General features: G+C 39.8%; 1 protein-coding gene across 1 annotated transcript in view; it reads right to left on the bottom strand.

Moving 5' to 3' along the window:
- The window catches only part of LOC133984401 (1-phosphatidylinositol 4,5-bisphosphate phosphodiesterase gamma-1-like), a gene marked incomplete at its 5' end in the record, with an annotated part of 41,423 nt that overhangs the window by 10,979 nt on the left and 9,431 nt on the right, over window positions 1-21,013 (bottom strand). Inside the window, 17 exon segments of the mRNA XM_062423704.1 lie at window positions 621-740; window positions 829-1,029; window positions 1,428-1,627; window positions 1,709-1,819; window positions 2,381-2,500; window positions 3,167-3,335; window positions 3,458-3,578; window positions 4,443-4,528; window positions 5,549-5,667; window positions 5,768-5,863; window positions 5,948-6,020; window positions 7,218-7,252; window positions 8,442-8,522; window positions 9,720-9,804; window positions 12,934-12,981; window positions 17,272-17,365; window positions 18,297-18,446. Coding sequence (XP_062279688.1) covers window positions 621-740; window positions 829-1,029; window positions 1,428-1,627; window positions 1,709-1,819; window positions 2,381-2,500; window positions 3,167-3,335; window positions 3,458-3,578; window positions 4,443-4,528; window positions 5,549-5,667; window positions 5,768-5,863; window positions 5,948-6,020; window positions 7,218-7,252; window positions 8,442-8,522; window positions 9,720-9,804; window positions 12,934-12,981; window positions 17,272-17,365; window positions 18,297-18,446 — 1,909 coding nt within the window.

A 21,013-nucleotide genomic window follows, 5' to 3' on the forward strand; every position in this document is an offset into this window, starting at 1 on the left:
ATTGACTTGTATTCACCAACTTCTCACTTGATTTCTAACCTCAGTAAACGTTTTCAAAATGTGTTTATGGTCTCAATCGCTAGTTTAAAGCCTTCTTCAATGCAGTATGATGTTCATTTGGGACATTTTGGCCTCCCTGATTTTATATTTGACGATAAAGCAGGGTATGCATTAGGGCGTGGCTACGTCATGATTGACAGGTTGATTGGTTCACAGGTTCAGGAGGGCGCCTCATGCTCCTCCTGATGCCCATATAAGTAGAATCTGTGTTTTTTTTTCCAGCATGCACCTGAAATTTTCAAGATGGCGCTGCTCAGATCCGAAACTATTGGCCTCCGAGCAGCAGTCCACAAACCAATGGGTGACGTCACGGATGTTACGTCCATTTCTAATATACAGTCTATGATTAAGACAGGATATAAAAAAGCAAAACATGGCAAAATAAAGACCCTAACCCTAAATACAATTAAAAGTGTTAAATTAGATATAAAATGGAGCTAAAATAGAGTAAGACGCATAAAACAGGAGAGTAAAAAGTCACAGTGCATTGTAAGATATTAACCCTAATATTTGGGTTTAATAAAAAGCGATCGTGTCTCAGTGTGTATTGATGCTCTAACCTGAAGGAGATGGCGTAGGAGTTGTGTTCGCTGCGTTTTCGCACCAGGAACGCTCCGTCTCTTGGCACACGCATCAGCATGTGCTCAGCCTGAACACGGGACAGACTGGAGTGGTACCACCTGCACCACAGAAAACCCCTTCAATCATTTAAAATCAATAACAAAGAGAAGCTTTATGATGTCTTTGCAGATCAGGTGTGGAACTCACTCTCTGCTCTCGTGCGCGTTGGGTTGAGGCACCGGGTTTCCGAGCCTCATCTCGAACTCGTTGCAGCGCAGAGGAGTGTCTCTGTAGTGGCAGATGAGGCGGTAGAGGCTGTCGAACACCAGGTTGTCCGTCAGGTAGAACCGAGTGGAGCCGGACTCCTGACGGGAATGGATCCTGCAGTGCTGCACGCGGCCTGAACGCCTGGAGGAAGAAGAGGAGGGAGACAATAAGGTTGATTTATGGAAAGAAAGAAAGAAGATAGTTGCTGTGTCTGGCCATAAGTTGAGATCATTTATTGGGTTGCTGCACATTTTTTTCTTCTTTGATCTTCAGGAAGGATGGAAGGAGGGAAGGAAAGAAGGAAGGGAGGAAAGAGAGAGGAAGGAAAGAAAGAGAGAAGGAGGGAGGAAGGAAGGACAGAAGGAAGGAAGGAGGGAGGAAGGACAGACGGAAGGAAGGAAGGAAGGGAGGGAAGAAGGAACAGTCAAAACAGACATGGTCAATTTGACCCGGGAGGACGACAGGAGGGTTAAGTGATCTCTTAAAGGAAATAAAAGTGTAAACTGTAAATGATCTTATTTAGCCTTATCTGTACTGACCAGAACGACAGAGTGTAGTCTCCAACGAACGTCTCGCTCTCTCGGACCAGGAAGGTGCCATCTTTGGCTCCTCCCTCACAGTACTCCTGCAGGAGCTTCTCCGCCACCTGACGTCCGTCTCGACCTCCGCCCAGCTTCCCGTGAAACCAGCGCTCTGCACAGTGCTGCTCGTTGTTGTTACACTCCTGATGGATCGACAACTTCCGTGAGGAAAAGAGGAAGCAGTTGCATCAGCGTCATATTTAACCTGTTTAATAACCAACTGTCATTATCTTACATACCTCTTTGCCTTCATCGTCCTCCTCTTCATCAGTCGTTGTCTGGTAGTGAGACGTCTCCTCCGAGTAGTAGATTTTATTACTGGTTAGGACAAAGTAGTGTGGAGTCCATGTCTGTAAATAACAGAAATAAAAATAAAACTCAAACATTAAAACATACAATTAAACCGCCCCCCCCCCCACTAATAATAATAATAATAATAATAATAATAATAATAATAAAATTAAAATAATAACATTAATAATAATAATAATAATAAAAACAATAAAAATAATAATAAAAATAATCATAATAATAATAATAATAATAATACAAATTAAAATAATAATAATAATAATACAACATAATAATTAGAATAATAATAAAATAATAATAATAATTAAAATAATAATAATAATTAAAATAATAATAATAATAATAATTAAAAAATAAATACATAAAAACAAAGAAAATAGAAAGAGAGAAATACAATACTAGAATAGAGCATTAAATATAAGGTTGCAGCATAAAATAATGATTTGCTTTAAAATCATTAAAAGTGACATACAGTGCAAATGAAAGATTAAAATTTAAAGTGCTTTAACACACACACGTACACACACAAAGACATTTAAATGATTTGTTTTCAAAGGGTTTTTTTGTATTATCGATCACAAACAGACTCGAACACTCACGTGGTCGATGGGGTCTTCGAGGTAAAGGATGCCGTTCTTCAGCGAGTTGCTGATGTCGTTTTCAGAGTAGCTGGCGGACGATACTTCTTCATACAGAGTTCCCTCCACCAGCTTCTTGTGCTGCGACGGCGATAACACATGAGACAGTTGGACCGTGTCATCGTGAACATAATAATCCACCATTTTTAAAATATTAGGTTATATACAGTACCAGTCCAAAAGTTTGGACACAAGTTTGGATGTGAATGGGAAATTGTGTCCAAACTTTTGACTGGTACTGTACAGTATATGTACTGCATAGGTTATATAAGTATACAAGTATATTATATAAGACTTATAGTTCTAAAATCAATTAATACCAGACAATATATAACTTAAAGATCCCCTGAAATATTTATCATGTACAAAAAGTTATATTGTTAAAATCTTTAAAATCCTCATTCCAATAATCGAAAATCTATAAATATGGAAATATTTTTAATTTTAAAAGTTGAACTGATGTCCATCCCCACTGTACATCTACTCTCATTTAAATGTATTTATTTTATATATTTTTATATTCTCATTATCTCCATTGTCCTCTACTCTCATCTTGTCAATGCCAGTCTTGTTACGTTTCTCTGTAATGTGTGTCTTGTTTTTTTATTGCCGTGTCTATCAAAGCACTTTGTGAACTTTGTTTCTGAAAGGTGCTATATAAATAAAGTTATTATTATTATTATTATTATTATTATTATTATTATTATTATTATTATTATTATTATATGTGTAGATGTGTGTGTTTACCTTGATGAGGATCTTCCTGCGGAGCTGGTAAGGTGATGGAAGCTCCTCTGCGTTGTTATCCACCGGTTTGGTGAGAAGCAGATCTCCAAACACCTTCTTAAAGTGTGTAGCCATGTTCCTCTGCTGGACCACACTGCAGTGATCCTCGATGGAGAGAATCACAGGATACCTACACACACACACACAAACACACGAACGCACGAACACATGCACACACACACGGCAGGTTTGGACTTTAAAAGACGCTCTGACTTTAACACTAGTGAGATGAAACTTTCTTCATTAACTCACTCAGACGTGACGAAGGCGTGTTCTTTAATAGTGTGAAGAACATCCAGGAACTTGATTTTGGAGGTTAATGTGTGTCCGTGGTAGATGATCGGCAGGTCGTCGGGTCCGTCCCAGCAGTCCACTAACATCACAAAACAACAGAATTAGATTTCCCTCCTGACATTAAAGCAGTTTGATTTGTATCTTTAACTTTACTGTAATATTTCCATCAGGTTGCTCAAAGCCACCGACCCTCCTGTTGTCCTCGAGTCAAGGAAGGAAGGGAAGAAGAAGGAAGGAAAGGAGGGAGGGAGGAAGGGAGGAAAGAAGGAAGGAAGGAAGTAAAGGAGGGAGGAAGGAAGGAGAGAGGGAAGGAAGGAAGTAAAGGAGGGACAAAGGAAAAGAGGAAGGAAGAAAAGAAAGACAGAGGAAAGAAGTAAGGGAGGAAGGAAAGGAAGGAAGGGAGGAAAGAAAAAGAGAAGGATGGAGGGAGGGAGGAAAGAAGGAAGGGAGGAAGGAAAGAAGGAGGGAGGGAGGAAGGAAGGAAGGAAAGGAGGGAGGAAGGAAGGGAGGAAAGGAGGGAGGGAGGAAGGGAGGAAAGAACGAAGGAAGGAAGTAAAGGAGGGAGGAAGGAAGGGAGGAAAGGAAACAAAGGAAGGAAGGAAGGAAGTTAGGAGAGAGGGAGGAAAGAAGGAAGGAAGGAAGTAAAGGAGGGAGGAAGGAAGGAAGGAAGTAAATGAGGCAGGAAGGAAGGCAGGAAAGGAAAGAAAGGAAGGACGGAGGAAAGAAGGAAGGAAGGTAGGAGAGAGGGAGGAAAGAAGAAAGGAGGGAGGAAGGGGGAGGAACGAAAGAGATAAGGAGGGAGGGAGGAAGGAAGAAAGGAAGGAAGGGAGGAAAGAAAGAAAGAGAGAAGGAAGGAGGGAGGGAGGGAGGAAAGAAGGAACAGTCAAAACAGATGGGGTCAATTTGACCCGGGAGGACGACACAAAGGTAAAGAGACTCTTACGTTCAATGCAGCGGCAGCCCATCCGCAGACAGCGAGCGTAGGCTTCTAGAGATGATTCACTGGAGAACTGATCACCTGTCAGGTATCTGAGAAGAAGAAGAACATAAAAAAATAAGTTCATTAGAGCAGCAGCACTCATACAACTACTGATTATTTAACCCTCACATACTGTTCATATTCTACCCTCACAGTTTGTTCCTCTCATAAAAAGTGTCTAAACCAGATGTTGAAGCACAGATGTGTTTAGAAAGCATCAATAGTCGATCTGACTGATCAATAAATGTGATTAAACCTTGATTCATGTCTTCAGAGAGCAGAGAGAGTGTATTTTTTAGCTTTTACACCACTAAACATCTCCTATCACACAATATCATGTCCTATTTTACCTCAGACATGAAAATATAACATAGCAATAATGATGGAAATGTCTCTTTTTGGTAGTTTTGAGTCTCTTTAGTCACTCCATCTCTAAGTTGCCATGGTAACTAGATGGCAGCTGTCACTCAAACTAACTGTGGGTTGATTTTAGTCATGTTTATGTCTCTTTATGGAAGTTTTTAGGTTTCTTTAGTCAATTTAAGTCTCTTTTTAGTCATTTTTATTTCTGTTTTTGGTAGTTTTTAGGTTGTTTTTTTTCTTGAATCGTTTTTGAATATCTTTTTGATGGTTAAATGTTATTTTATATGTAAAGTGAAAATGAGCAGAGCTTTATGGAACTGTGGGGTTTATTGTATAACCATTAGAGCCATCAGTCTTCACTGCTACATCATAAAAAGAAATCCTCATAACTACTATCTTATTAAAACTATTAACTATTCATTTCAGTAAAAGAAGGTTAAGTGTTAGGGTTAAGAGAGACAAACAGACGGAGAAAGACACATAGCAAAACCTTCACAACAAATAGACTAATGCATGATAGTCTGCACAGATTAATGCATTTAAAATGTGCATCATCTCTTCCTTATAATTCATGCATCCACACTCTTATCCTGAAATCAGCTATTACAAAACAGGAAAATTCAAATCTATAAACATACAGTCAAAACCTGGATCAGCTATAAAACTGTCTTATTTACACACTCAAGACAATAAAGGAGGAGACGTACGTGTTGTGCGATGAGGAGATCCAGTACTGTGACAGCGGCTTTTTCATGTCATCGGACACGACGGGAGCGAGTCGAGGGTCGCACACCGAATTCTCTTTAGAGAACAGGAAGGTCAGGAACTGGAAAAACATAGTGTGGGGAAAAAGAGACAGGATGTAAAGTGAGGAAAGCGAACAGTTTATTTATTTCAGTCTATGTGCACATTGTGGATTGTGTCACCTCGTCGAGCTGCAGCATCGGCTCCGGCTGAGGCGCTCCTCTCATGTAACCAACCAGGAACTCTCTGACACGACTCAGATCTGACGCCCAGGACTCCTGAGACCAGTCGGATAAAGGAATAAGTTTAATAAAAATAAGTTTAGAGCTTTCTGACAGGGGGATCTAAATGTCTCTCACTACCTTTTGGTCCATCTGTAAAAACTTCTGGAAGTCGTAGAGAGAGATCTGACAAAGCTCGGGTCTGTCAACGTTCCTGGAAAACAAAAAAAACTTTTAAAAATGTCAAATGGAAGAAAGTTCAGCAGGTGAAGTGAATGAAAAGGAGTCATGATACATTAACATACAAATACCTGACTGCTGACTGGTAATTTACCTCATTACTCTACCTATGCCAGTTCTAATTATGCCATTTTTAAGTTAATGTCCCATAACGTTGAAAGAATGTTAAATATCTTTACAGCAAAGGTAAAAAACACATTAAAACACCATTTAGAGAGCAGCAACTTCCTTCATTGAGACGCTGATAAGGTTCAATGACTTGTTTTTTTTGTGTCCATGTGGTTTAGTCAAATTTAAAAGGGTTAAAATGTGAAAATAAACGTATGAATAACTTGCACACATTCTTTTTTTGTGGACCCAGCATCAAATTTCTGCTTTTAACCCTCCTGTTGTCCTCAGGTCAAGGAAGGACAGGAGGAAGGGAGGAGGAAGGAAGGAAGGAAAGGAGTAAGGGAGGAAAAAAGGAAGGAAGGAAGGAAAGAAAGGAGTAATGAGGGAGGGAGGAAGGAAGGAAGGAAGGAAAGGAGTAAGGGAGGAGGAAGGAATTAAGGAAGGAAGGAAAAAAGGAGTAAGGGAGGAAAGAAGGAAGGAAGGAATGAGGAAGGAAGGAAGGAAGGGAGGAAAGAAGGAAAGGAGTAAGGAGGGAGGGCAGAAGGAAGTAAGGAGAGAAGGAAGGGAGGAAGGAAAGGAGAAAGGAAGGAGGAGGGAGCAAAGAAAGAGGGAAGGAAGGAAAGAACGAAGGAAAAATTAAAGAAAGAGGGAGGAGGGAAGGAAAGAAGGAAGAAAGGAAGGAAGGAAAGAAGGAAGGAAGAAAGGAAGGAAGGAAGGAAAGAAGGAAGGAAGGAAGGAAGAAAGGAAGGAAGGAAGGAAGGAAGGAAGGAAGGAAGGAACAGTCAAAAGAGATGGGGTCAATTTGACCCAGGAGGACAACAGGAGGGTTAATCCATTTTGAGAGAATGCTTAGAATGCTTTTAAAACTATGATTTAACATATTCATGAATTGCTCATCTTGCCAACCCTTATTTGTCACTGACCCTTGAACAGTATATTTTAAAGAGAAACTGGACAGGTAGAAAGACGAGAGAGGAGGAAGACGTGGGATTTAAGACTGAGGAAGAGGAGGAATGGTCAAGGTGGAGGTGAAGGTGAAGGTGGAAGTGCAGGGACTCACCTCAGAGGGAAGGAGAGCTCCAGCTGCTCAATAATCTGGGAACAGAAGGGGAGGAGCCAGGTGACGGACAGGTGGGAGGGAGCCAGGTGACGGACAGGTGGGAGGAGCCAGGTGACGGACAGGTGGGAGGGGCCAGGTGACGGACAGGTGGGAGGAGCCAGGTGACGGACAGGTGGGAGGAGCCAAGTGACGGACAGGTGGGAGGAAACCAGGTGACAGACAGGTGGGAGGAACCAGGTGACGGACAGGTGGGAAGAACCAGGTGACGGACAGGTGGGAGGAACCATTTGACGGACAGGTGGGAAGAACCAGGTGACGGACAGGTGGGAGGAACCAGGTGACGGACAGGTGGGAGGAACCAGGTGACGGACAGGTGGGAAGAACCAGGTGACGGACAGGTGGGAGGAACCAGGTGACGGACAGGTGGGAAGAGCCAGGTGACGGACAGGTGGGAGGAGCCAGGTGAAGCATAAACAGTTAAAGAATAAAGTGAGCGTGCAGTGTGGTGCGAGTGCAAAGGTGGAGAGAAACAAAATACTTTTATATACTTTTATATTCAAACACAGGAGGTGATATTTTAACCCTTATGTCGTCCTCCTGGGTCAAATTGACCCTGTCTGTTTTGACTGTTCCTTCCTTCCTTCCTTCGTTCCTTCCTTCCTTCCTTCCTTCCTTCCTTCCTTCCTTCCTTCCTTCCTTCTGTCCTTCCTTCTTCCCTCCCTCCTTCTTTCCTTCCCTCCTTCCTTCCTTTCCTTCCTCCCTTCCTTCTTTCCTCCCTCCCTACTTCTCTCTTTCTTTCCTCCCCCCTACCTTCCTTCTTTCCTTCCTTCCTCCCTTCCTCTTTTCCTTTCTCCCTCCCTCACTCGCTCCCTCCCTCCCTCCTTCCTTCTTTCCTTCCATATTTGATTGGATAAGCAGAAAAAGATGTTCTTGTTTCTTTAAATTAATAAGTAGAAATATACTAACTATATAAATATATAATATATAAAGATATTATGATATAAAACTACATTTCAATGAGAGTACATTCTATTTATATCACAAACCTCTCAAACAACATGTCAAAGTCTTAATCATGAACTTTTTCCCAATGAGTGCTTTTGAGGATTTGGAGGATTTTTTTAAATTATTTGATACAGTATAGTATATAGTATTTCAGTACTTCTTCCACCACAGTGAGAGTGTGTGTTTGTATTTATGTGGAAACTCATAAATGACACTTACGCTCTTCTGTGCGTCAAACATCAGCGTTCTGTAGAGCTGTGCAAAGTTCGGGTAAGACAGATCACACCTGGCCTCCACCTCCTGTTCAAACAGGGACGACGACAGCAACTTTATTTATACAGACAAATGTCAAATACAACACTTCAGTCTTTAACTCAACATCACGAGACACACATGTGGGAACAGGGGAAAGAGAATAACCCTAACCCTCCATGTTTTCTGTGTGCATGTGGTTTACTTTAAATTTAAAGGGTTAAAATGTGAAAATAAACGTATGAATAACTTGCACACATTCTTTTTTTGTGGACCCAGCATCAAATTTCTGCTTTTAATCCATTTAGAGAGAATATATTAGAGGATTATGGTAAAAATGTCTAAGTGGTGTAACCCTAAAAACTTTGTACCAAATAATTCAACTTGCTTAAAAACAGTAAATTCTCAATAAAACACCATATCAACTAGTTTGGCATGATCTTACATTATAACTTTTATATTAAATAAAGGTAATGGAATACAATTGTTCTAAATATTACATTTCACCTGGGTAACCATGGAGATCAGGAAACATTTACATTGTTTTAAATGAAGTAATTATTAGTATAAGTCCACTTAAATACACTGTAGGTGATAAAATATTGAATATTGATCATTCTTTTGTGGTTACACCATTTGACATTTTAAGGAGCATTCAGTCTTACTTTTGGTTAAAAAATGGTGCAAATGTCACAAACCTGATGCTGCTTTTAAAACTATTTTTAACATATTAATGAATTGCTCATCTTGCCAACCCTTATTTGTCACTGACCCGTAAATTACGTGGCAAAATGTTAGAATTGCTTCATTTATCTGCAACTTTTTATGCTGCCATCTTGAAAATGAAGTTTCCAACCTTAATGGGATTAAACTGGGTAACATAAATAAATTAAAAAAATGTCAAATAAGACAAGAAAACACTGAAATAATAATAAATAAACAATACAAATTTAACAAAAAGGGGGTAAAATGGAAGAAAAATGGAAGATATGCCTGCATAGATTGATGACATAAGGAGGCAAACTACAGATAATGAGTCAATGAAAGGCTTCAAAAAGTGAATGAACATCTGTAAAATGTCATAAAATAGTTAAAATAGGTAAAATCTTTAAACCAACAGTCCAAAACTGAAAAAAAATATGCAAATCTTGACATTTGAGGAGCTGCAACCAGTTCACATTTAGTGTTTTTGTTCTATAAATAAAATGGATTTGACTCAATATGAGACTTGTTATGTCTTCTGACCTGCAGCTTGTCTTTGAGAAAGCGCATGTTGGGGACTCTGTAGTTGATCTGAGGCAGCAGAGCTTTCACCTCCTTCACTGTGACACTAGAAGAGAAGAAACAAAGAGAGGAAGAAACACACTTTAACCCCTTACATACTGTTCAGGCTCAAATTTGACCAATTTTTACATCTGAGATCACCAAATCATCGCTTTTTTTTCTCTTTTAGTCAGAAATTTGATGAAATTAACAAACAAAGAAGGATATATATTCAACACATATTCATCAAAAAACATCAGAAATATTCATTCTTCACATTTAATATCATGTGTCGAAATAGTTTCTCCTGTTTTATGAAATATTGGACCATTATAGAGTTTTTTTTTTAATTCTTTTGTTCACTCTTTCTGCTTTCTGAAAGCTTAATGAAGGATTAATCTCACCTCTATCTGTGACTGACAAAGTATTTATGAATAATTTGTGGTTCAGAAGTTTGTTATTGGGACTAAATGTGAGGACGGGTCAGAATATGAACAGTATGTGAGGGTTAAAAGCCTTTTAAATGTACTGAGTAATCCACCAGCAGATGGCGCTGCACGGTCTGAACAGCATCAAACATTTTCATACAGAATGAAAAAAGGATACTTCAAAAGAGTTTTTATGGGTTTGGATCAGAAACAATGTTTGGACAGAGGTAAAATGAGACAGATTTACAGGATTAGTCAGTGTTATTCTGTCATTTAGGTATTGTAAACACATCCTCATGGAAAAAAACACAAAAGTTAACAATGTATTCAGTTCCCACCAAACACATAAATCTTTGAAAACACTTCACAAATATATAAATTTGATTTTCAAAAAATGGGATCAGTAATTATTTAAAACAGCTGGACACTGTAGTGTTTAGCAAACGTCAAACTCAAACAGGAGTGAATGGAGCGTTTGTTTGGGGACTATTTTCAGCAGCGGATTAATCAACATTTGGTGCTCTGGTGTTTGTTATAATGAAGGAACACGTCAGTAAGGGTTTCAGCATTGGGTAAACACACAATACTGGATCAATAGTAGATCAACCCACTGTTGGTTTTAGTCTTTTCTTGTTAAAAATAAGGAAAAAACAGCATGTAGCCTCTAAATAATCCTGTTTTTAAACGTTTTAGACTGAAAAATGAAGATGAATTTTGCTTTACTTGTGCATTTAATTGTTTTTTTGGTTTTTAAATGTGTATATAGCTTTACATTAAAATCACAAGTGCACCAAATGGCCTCTTCCAGGATAGCACTGCTTCTCAAATCTATTAAAAAACCCAAATTATTCCATTATATTTGAAAAGCAGGCAATCACAGGAATCAACTGCAACCATCAATGTCTGCCCATGACCCTCTTTATATATAATATATGTGATAAAGAAGCAATTTAACCCTCCTTTTGTCCGCAGGTCCATTTTGACCCCTCAAAAATGGGAGTATACTGTAATTTAAATAAGGCTTTTTGACTATAATTTCCCCAAAATATGTGTAAATCCTGTAGTAATAAGTTGGAATGAAGTTGGCTAAAAGGTCTAACACACTTTATGCTTTATGAACAGTCAAACCAGAGCTGGTAATTTTGACCCGGGAGGATAAAAGTTGCAGGAAGACAATAGGTGGGTTAATAAAAGTGAAGTTATTCCAATGAAGCTGATTCTGATTCACCAATTCAGTATCTGACCAAATGTGAAATATAGTTCAAATCTCCACTTCCGTTCCTGAGTTATGGCGCCTAAAAATGGCGAGAAAAGAACATTGTGATCTAACAGTAACATTGATCTCTGACTTTTGGGATATTAAAATGTCATCACCTCATTATCTTATCCTGTTAGACTTTTTGAGGGTTTCTTTTTCTCATAATTAGCATGTGGATGCTTGAGTTATGGCCAAAAATGTGGGGTTTTTTTAAGTTACAGAGACCTTTGACTCTTGACCACCAAAATCTAATCAGTCCAAGCGGATGTTTGTGCCAAATTTCAGAAGAAGTCCCTCCACACATTCCTGAAATATCTTAATATATCATTCACACAAGAACGGGATGGACCGACACCTAAAAACATGAAGCTACAGGCTGAGGCGTAAAAAAACAACATTGATTAATTGGCTGAAACAAAATTAGAAGCTTGTGAGAAAGCCGCCATCAATTCATCAGAAGTCATCTCAAGGTGCTTTCCACATAAAGCAGGTCTAAACCGTACTCTTTTATTTAATTTAAAATATATTACATTGTATTTTAAGTTGCATTAAAGTCCATTTAGTAGCTGTTACAGAGCTTTCGGTCATATCCCTTGAGCTTCATCATCAGAATATAGTTTCCCCAGTTGAAATTGTAGAGGTTCAAATATCAGATTTGACTCTAAAGCCAACACAAAGACCTTAAAGTGGACAAAAAAATGGAAATATAAACTTATACAGTTCCTGGGGAAACTCAATCAGCTGATGAAGACCATGTGATATGATCGAAAGCTTCCAAACAGACAATAAATGGACCTGGACGTGTTTTATTTTGTGCATTTTAAGCTTGATTTGCATCTTTGCACACATGTTGCTTCAGCTGCTGATGTTTTTTAAGCGGTGTGTTTTTCTCCCGACACTAATGCCACATGGATAATCACTTCTGCTGATGCATAAAACACATGAACCATCGGCCGTCGCTAAACCAGCATGAGGAAGGAGGTAGTGAGGCAACATAAAATCAGGTCAACACTTCGGAGGCCGAGAGGATCTTATGGGGTCACGGATCGCTGTCGTTGGCACGTCTGACCGGCCTCTCCTCCCACTTCCCTCTGTCTAGCTACTGTTACTGTTACTATTTTCAAAGGAGACAGGAAGTTGCCCTCTCCCAGCCCATCGCATCACTTCCTGCTCCTTATCAGGCGATGGCAGGCTGTTTGTGCTGGAGCGGCTTCCACCCAAACAGGAGCACGGACTTATTAATGCGAGAGCACGAGAGAGAGAGAGAGAGAGAGAGAGAGAGAAGGACGGAGAAAGTGTGTGTGTGTGTGTGATATTGTTGGGAGGCTCGGGGTTGTGTGGAGGTTAAGGTCAGAGGAGGTCTGCGTTTTAACACGCTCTTTGATGACATCTGGATCTGGTTTAACCTTCGCGTTCCCACCTGCTGCGACTCGTTGGCCAATGAGCATCCATCACAGACTGCTGTAAAAAAAACGATTGGGTGTTGACGTGTTTGCAGCGAGTCACCCACCTGCCCTCGTGGTTCCTGTCCATGAGTTCAAACTGTTTCCGCAGCCACCTACAGAGAGAGAGGGAGGGATGGAAAGAAAGACAAACATGAGAATGAAAGAGTGAATATTACAAGAATTACAGTAAGGTGACGAGAAGAAAAGAAAAGACAGACCATCGAAGGGTTAAAAAAGCAAATAAAAATGCTTGATTTTGCAGCGTTTTTCTCAAGAACGTGCAATGTTTTATGACCTAAAATAGCAGAAAATTGAAAATGTATGTGATTTTTTTTTGCAGAAAAGTTGAGGTAATTTAACAAATTTTCAAGCTCTCTCAAATATTGCGCAGATTTCTTGAATTTTGCATTAATTACTGCGATCTGGACGGACTGAAAATGAAGAAATGTTGGTTACATTCATTTTTCTACAGTGCTTACATCCAATATAATAATGGGTGGGTTTTATAAAGGTGGGTTTTTTTGGCCCAACTGACAATGTGTTGCTAATACTGTGTTTATATCATGAGTTTCTCTGCGTCAACCTCCGATAAACACGATAACAAAAGAGTGAATATCACAAGATTTAAGGTGACGAGAAGAAAAGAAAAGACAGATCATCAAGAGGTTAAAAAAGCAGGACAATATAAAAAAAAGCTAAAAAAAAAAAAATTCTGAAAAACTGCAATACAATTTGCAATGTTTTATGCGCTAAAATTGCAAAAAAGAGAGAGTTTTGTAATCACCTTTGATAAAAAAAAAAAAAGCAAACTGCATATCACACAAACAACTATATTTCAGTGCTAATTTCATGGGTTCAGTTGATTTGGCCATTTCATGCTGAAAAGTTGCAAGTTGGCAAAAATTTAAAACTCTCACATATATCAGAGATTTCTTGAATTTCACTGTAATTACTGCAATCACAAAAATCAATAATTTCCTGGAGGGACTGGAAAGAAATTTTAGTTACATTCATTTTTCTACAGTGCAAACATCTAATACAATAATGGGCACGTTTTTATATCATGAGTTTCTCGACATCCAAGTCATAACTACAACTGCTAAAAACTGTGATTTTTCTAAAAGCTCTGATATTAAAATTATATGAAAGCCAAACAAACATGGACACGCTACGTTAGCCAGAGTCTGTTAAATGCATTCGCCTCCATTTTCTATGAGTCGACGTGTTAGCTGGTCTCCTTTGCTACTGTTGTGGCTGTAAAACGGTGGTTAAATAGTTTTTTAAGCGTCACATCCCCTCAAAACAACTCATTTCACTATCATAAGTGAATCCATGTGGTCCAATAACATTTAGAAAGTCTAGAAAAAGCTGCATGACTAAATGATTTTATCCCTCAAATTAGCGGAAGGCTAAATTGGAAGTTAGCCTGCTCAGCTGTCGGGACTCTCTGGTGTTCTTGCTCTATTGGCTCCATCCAGTTACAGCTGGTTGATGTAAAACGCATCATTATGAGCTCACCAGCACAGAAATGTTTTTAAATACATGCTGTGCTTCAAATCTCTTCTTCTTCTTAATATCCTGAGGTCATAAGTGCGTTTAAACTGAGAAGTATAGAAACATGCAGCACTATTGGCGCTTTTCAACTATACAGTTCTAGCACGACTCCACTCGACTCGACTCCCAGGGATAGTACCCCCCGGTACCTTTTTAGTACCTGCTCTCCCGAGGTCAACAGACTGCCGGCCACTGATTGGTCAGAGAGTCGTCACTGGAAGAGCCATGAGCCGTCCCACACAAGAAACAAACCCGGCATTTTTTAAATACCGGCAACAGCGTTACAGCCATACGGCTTAATTTTCATGCTTTGTGTGTGACAGAAAGCCTCATACAGCAGCAAGTACACCATCGCCTCCATGTCCTCCATTGTTTATGTGTCGCGTATCAAACGAGGTCACAGCAGTTTCGCACAGCCGTGCTATGACGACCCCGCTCACGTTGAGAAAAAACTATAGTAATGGAAAAGTTTCCTGGAACCGTACCAAGTCGAGACGACCCGAGTAGTGCTAGAACTGTATAGTGGAAAAGCGCCATATGAAAACCTGGATGGTTTCACTTAAAAACGGTCAAAAAGCTGAGTGTGAAACTATGGACACTTCTCACCCTCAACAGACGCCATCTTGGCTCATAGCAGAAAGGGAGGAACCACTTTTCAAACAGGAAATTAAACATGTTTTTTACACTAAGCTCCACTATACTGTTGTCACATATAAGCCATCAGTAGGTTTATTGGGTTAACTTAACAGTCGGTAATGATTTGGTGCACAACGACCCGTCAAGATTTTGCACACTAAGCAGAAAAAGTACATAGTGTACTAACAGAATAATGTGATTTGAGACACAGTAACAGAGAGATTTATCTGGCAGTGAAAGGTTTAATCAGCACTGTGTTAACTCTTGAATATAACAAACTTTCACTTATATGTAAAAGTCCCACAAGGTAGCTTTAACCTTCGTGTCGTCCTCCTGGGTTTTGACTGTTCCTTCTTTCCTCCCTTCCTCCTTCTCTCTTTCTTTCCTTCCTCTCTCTTTCCTCCCTTCCTTCAGTCCTTCCTCCATCCCCCTTCCTTCCTTATGTCCTTCCTCCCTTCCTTCGGTCCTTCCCTCTTTCCTTCCTTCCTCCCTCCTTTCCTTCCTTCTTCCTCCCTTCCTTCCACCTTTCCTTCTTTCTTCCTCCCTTCCTTCTTTCCTTCCCTGCTTACTTCTTTCTTCCTCCCTTCCTCTGTCCTTCTTTCCTTCCTTCCTCCCTTCCTCTTTTCCTTTCTCCCTCCCTCCCTCCTACCTTACTTCCTTCTTTCCTCCGTCCTTCCCTCCTTCCTTCCTCTTTTCCTTCCTCCTTTCCTTCTTTCTTCCTCCCTTCCTTCCTTCTTTCCTCCATCCTTCCTTCCTTCCTTTCCTTCCTCCCTTCCTCCCTTCCTTCTTTCCTTCCCTCCTTCCCTCCTTCCTTCCTCCCTTCCTTCCTTGACTTGAGGACAACAGGAGGGTTAAGCAACAAAGCTGCAGGTAGTGAGCTGGAGTCTGAAATGAGACCATCTGTGAGTGTCGGCTCATGAATTCACTCTCCAAAACAGTTTACACAACTTCATAAACAGACAAAATTAGCAACTTCATTTCCTCTGACAGTTTTCTAAACATATACCCGCTCAACATAATGTCGACAACATAAAACTCTGTCTTTCTCCTACACATCTTCACAGCCTCTCTCTGTTCTCCTGGGCTCGCCACGGAAGCCAAAAGCTGCCTCCGCATATTCATCTCGAGTAAATATTTTCATCCCAAAACAAATATTTGTCCTCTCCTTCAACCAGAAACTCCCTTTCCCTCCATCCAGGTTGCTACTTCTTTAATGGAACCAGATATCACTTCATCACACACACACACACACACACACACACACACAGAGGAAAGTGTTAAGAGTATTAAAAATAAACACAAATGAACATTTCAGTGATGCATGACTTAGCCCATAAAGATTATTACACTTTTAATTTTGAAAAAATAAACTTAATTTTAAGCAAAATAAACTTAAAGGTAGACTCCACTTAACCCTCCTGTTGTCTTCGAGTCAAGGAAGGACGGGAGGAAGAAGGAAGGAAGGATGGAAGGCAGGATAGAAGGGAGGAAGAAGGAAGGAAAGGATGAAGGAAGGAAGGAAGGAAAGGAGGGAGGAAGGAAAGGAGGAAGGAAGGATGGAAGGCAGGATGGAAGGGAGGAAGAAGGAAGGAAAGGAGGGAGGAAGGAAGGAAGGACCGGAAGAAGGAAGGACCGGAAGGAAGGAAGGAAGGGAGGAAGAAGGAAGGAAGGAAAGGATGGAGGAAGGAAGGGAGAAAGGAGGGAGGAAGGAAGGAAGGAAAGGAGGGAGGAAGGAAGGAAGGAAAAGAGGAAGGGAGGAAGGAAGAAAGGAAAGAAGGACTGTCAGAAAATGATGGAAAAAGAATAATGTCAGTGTCTTTTGTGCATCGAACTATCAAAATCTTAAAGATAATCATAATTGCATATTTAAAAATCATAGAAAATGAATAAAAACAGCAAATATTAAAGTCTGAGAAGCTGAATGACTAAATGTTTTGGTATTTCTGCTGAAAAAAATGACTGGAACAAGTGATCGATAATCAAAATTATCACAGTTTTTTTCTTCTTTTGACTTACATGTTTTACCTGTTGATTGTGACTATAGTTTAAAACCCATCGATGTAAAACATTAACCACCATTTTCTAATTCATCTAGTATTACTCAAAGAATGGAGGTTGTCTATTCTGAATGTACTCGCACTAAAAGTTTGATACTCAAAAGATACATTTGAAGCCATTTTCAGACAGAAAACACACATAACAGTCGTACACACCTGTCTATCTGCTGTGGTGCAGGTGCTTTCTGAGTGTCCGTCATCAACCAGTTGAGACCAGTGATCCACATGTTGACCTCCTCCTCGCTAAACGCTGCAAAAAACACAGCAGGAAGCCACAAAAACAAAACATCTGAGAACATCTGCAGCGTTGTTATCCTCTAAATTTCTTTTAAAAGGCTTTTTTCTCATAGCTTTGGTCTTATTTTTGTAGTTTTGTCCATCATTTTTATGAGTTATAATAACATTTTGCGCTCCGTGTTAACAGCTGAGATCTGGCAACGTCAGACGGGGCATAAAACACGAGCAGTCAGAGTTTAAATCTGAAGCAGGAAATCGATCTGTGACGCACAATTTGTGTTATAGTTTTTTATTGTTCTTCAAAATATGTTTGTGTAACTTTTGCAGATTTGTTTCCAACCTGTCAGATTGTCTCTCGTTTTATTGCGATGATGCTGCGATCCAAGATGTGGACAGAATTGCAAACATAAGACCAATAAATCAGGTTTATACTTCCAATAAAAGTGTGTTTCTAATCAGAACTAACAGACTGCACCAATTTTCAACAACCAAAAACATGAAGTTTGAAAGATGCTGCAATCACAACATGGAAATACAGCTGACAGTGTGACAGATAAAGAGACAAAGACTTCATTTGTTTAAACTGGTACACTGTGGAGTTTCTGACCTCTAGTCGCATTATGGAGGCAAGTGATGAGAAACACAGTCTTGCTAATGGTTTAACACTTTTCCACTGATCTACATTTGGCTGTAAAGCAACAAGAAATGCAGTAATATGCCAACAAAGTCAGTGAAGAGGAAGATTACAATCTAATAAACATTTATGTGAACCATACAGGGTTTAAAATGATTTAAAAATCAGATTTGTAAATGTTTTTATGAGGAAAGAAAACTCCACATGGCACCTTTAACTGTTTACATAATAGTATAGGTCACAGTATAAGGGTGGTAGTGCAACTTTGAACTTATAGTACTGCTACACACACACACATACACACACTAACCAGCAACACTGAGCGTCCTGAGGCGAAACTCCAGGCCGTACAGCACAATGAAGCAGAGGGCGGAGTCCAGTTTACGAGCCTCCTCCGGGTAGCGCTCAAAATCGCGGGAGCCCTTTCCCAACCGCAGCTCCCGGATCTCTCGTATGTCGACTGGAGGAGGGAGAGAGAGGAAGGAAGGATAGTGTTGCATGAACACAAATATGCACGACCATAAATCACAGTATGGCACGTTGTTCATTTCCTTGCCAAACACACAGAAAATCTGCTGCTGGAGAGCTGAACAAATGTAGTGTGTTTGTGTGTGTATGTGTGTGTGTGAGAGGGAAAAAAAACCCAAAACAGACACACAAACATTTCAGCTGTCGGAAGCAGGACGCACTAAACGTCTGCAGCAGCCACACTAACACTCAGTGTCAGCTGTGTGCAGTCACAGCTCATTTTTTCCAATTTTACTCGACATTCCTCGGAAACCTTTAATTTTACGCCTGAAGAGCTGCTTCAAACTTTCATTCAATAACTGACTTCAGGATGTAAAACAGGCTCCAAGTTGGAATATGAACCTTAAATAGAGGAAACTGAAGCCCTGAATGTTGCTTAGGCTCATCAATCTGCTGTTATAGTTAAAGTTTTATTCAAATAAACTAACTTGCCTAAACTAAAAAAAAAGGGTCACTTGAGGCTTTTGAATTTAAGGAACGGTGAGTTTATATAAAGGGTGTGTGCAGGTTATGGGTGATTACCGTAAAAACCAGTGTATAAGTTACACCAGTGTATACGTCACAGTCTATTTTGGGGGGTGTCATGCTGGGAAAGACGCTTTTCTATTAAAGACTGGTTTATTTGAATGCACCAGTAGATTTTCATTTATAAACATGTACTTTTATACTCCAAAACCTTTCAATTTATTTTGATTTGAAACGCAATAAAACACACATATATACACCTGGAACAGTGTGTCGGGTTAATGGTTAATGGTCAATGGTTAATGGTTAATGGTGCGGTAATGATTTAACTGAACTGGACCGGTATATTAACTCAGACTGGTTTCAGGTTAGGTTGAGTTTCAATTAAACCGTTTAAAAGAAGACAGTAACTTTGCATGTTTGATACAGAGTGTAGCTGTGTCCCTAAAACTCTTCATCAGAGTTGTCGCTGTGCACAAATAGTGTCCCTGAGTCATTGTAATGCTCATCAAGCTCACTGTCCTCTGACTGTGTTTCAGTCCCAGAGTCAAACAAACCTTCATCCTCTGATCCATCCGGTGGAAAAACAACAAAGTTAGTGAATATTTTATTCTTCAGATCTGTGCTCATACTGTGTGTCGCTGCCACAACGCAACAAAAGCTGCTCATCTGTGCGCTTTTACACATCGCACTTCAACATCAGCTGCTGTCCCGAACTAGTGTCTGAAATACTTCTGATCAACACACTGAATCGGCACCCACCAGTGAACCCGTTTTGCATGCCTGACACTGAGCTTGAAACAGTGTATAACCAGCTTGAAACAGTCTATACCCAGTTGCAACCTGTCTTTATAGACTGATTCAAACCAGTTCTAGACTGGTTCGAACTGGGACTGATACCATTTGAACATTCACTAGTAATTTGCACATCAGTTAATTTTGCAGCCTGTTTGAGGGACTGCGTGTGATCTGTGGACTTCTCTTCTTTGCCCTTCTGCGGTTCTGGTGCAGAACTGCCAGGTTCTGCAAAAGCTTCTTACCCCAAGTGAAAAGCCTAAAACCAAAATGTTAAGTCCTTCCTCTAAACTTTGACAGACTTTCGGTGCAAGTTAGAGTTCACTAAATAATTACAGCTGACGGTGTAGTTTTTATCATTGTTTTGATTATATTTGGTGAGCTGGATGCAACATAATTTAGTTCTGCTGTGAACTCATCCTGTGTTTAGTCTGAATGACAATAAAGTTCATCTTGACTCTTAATATTAGGGAGGATGTTACAGATTATCCGATTTATTTCGGCTTTTTTCCCTTTTTTTTTAACCAGTCAGGAATGTTAGTCTGACTCATTGGGTTTATCAGTAAAACATGACAGCATGTTTTAAATTACCAGGACAAATTTGGCTCTAATTTTGCTTTAATTTTTTAGTTGAAAATGAAACGAAAAATGAACACTTGCATTCTGCACAAAAAAAGTAAAATAACAAGATTTTATGCCCAAACTTGATTGAGAGCAGTTCTGTTTCCACTTTTCCACTTAAAAAGGTTAAAATCTGTACTGGTTGCAGGTTTTGTTGCACTAATTTGTACTTGTGCCTTACTTCATAAAAATAAAGAGAAATAAACCATCAAGACAGAATATTTTGCACCAGTCGGGTGAACTGACCACAGGGTATGATGTAAACTCTGGACTCCACTTTGACACTTGCAGCAGTCGACACACCCACAAAGAAAACCCCGGCTCATTGACATAGCAGATGTCTTGTGCAAACACACATAAACACACAGAACTACTGCACAACACATGCACACACACACACAGAGAGAGAGAGAGCTCAGATGCTATTTGCCACCTTAGAGAAGCTTCAACCAAAAAGAAACCAGGAATCTAAATATCTAACAGCTTTCTCTCCATTTGATACCAAAACTTTCCAAACAGGATAAAGTTATCAGCCTGGCAGGTACAAAACAGCGGACACAGGAAAGGAAAGAACAATCTGAGCCTGGTCTTTAATCTAGCCACGGTGAGGCGTCCGCA

The sequence above is a fragment of the Scomber scombrus genome, chromosome 8 (genome assembly GCF_963691925.1).
Source record: "Scomber scombrus chromosome 8, fScoSco1.1, whole genome shotgun sequence".
Taxonomy (NCBI): domain Eukaryota; kingdom Metazoa; phylum Chordata; class Actinopteri; order Scombriformes; family Scombridae; genus Scomber; species Scomber scombrus.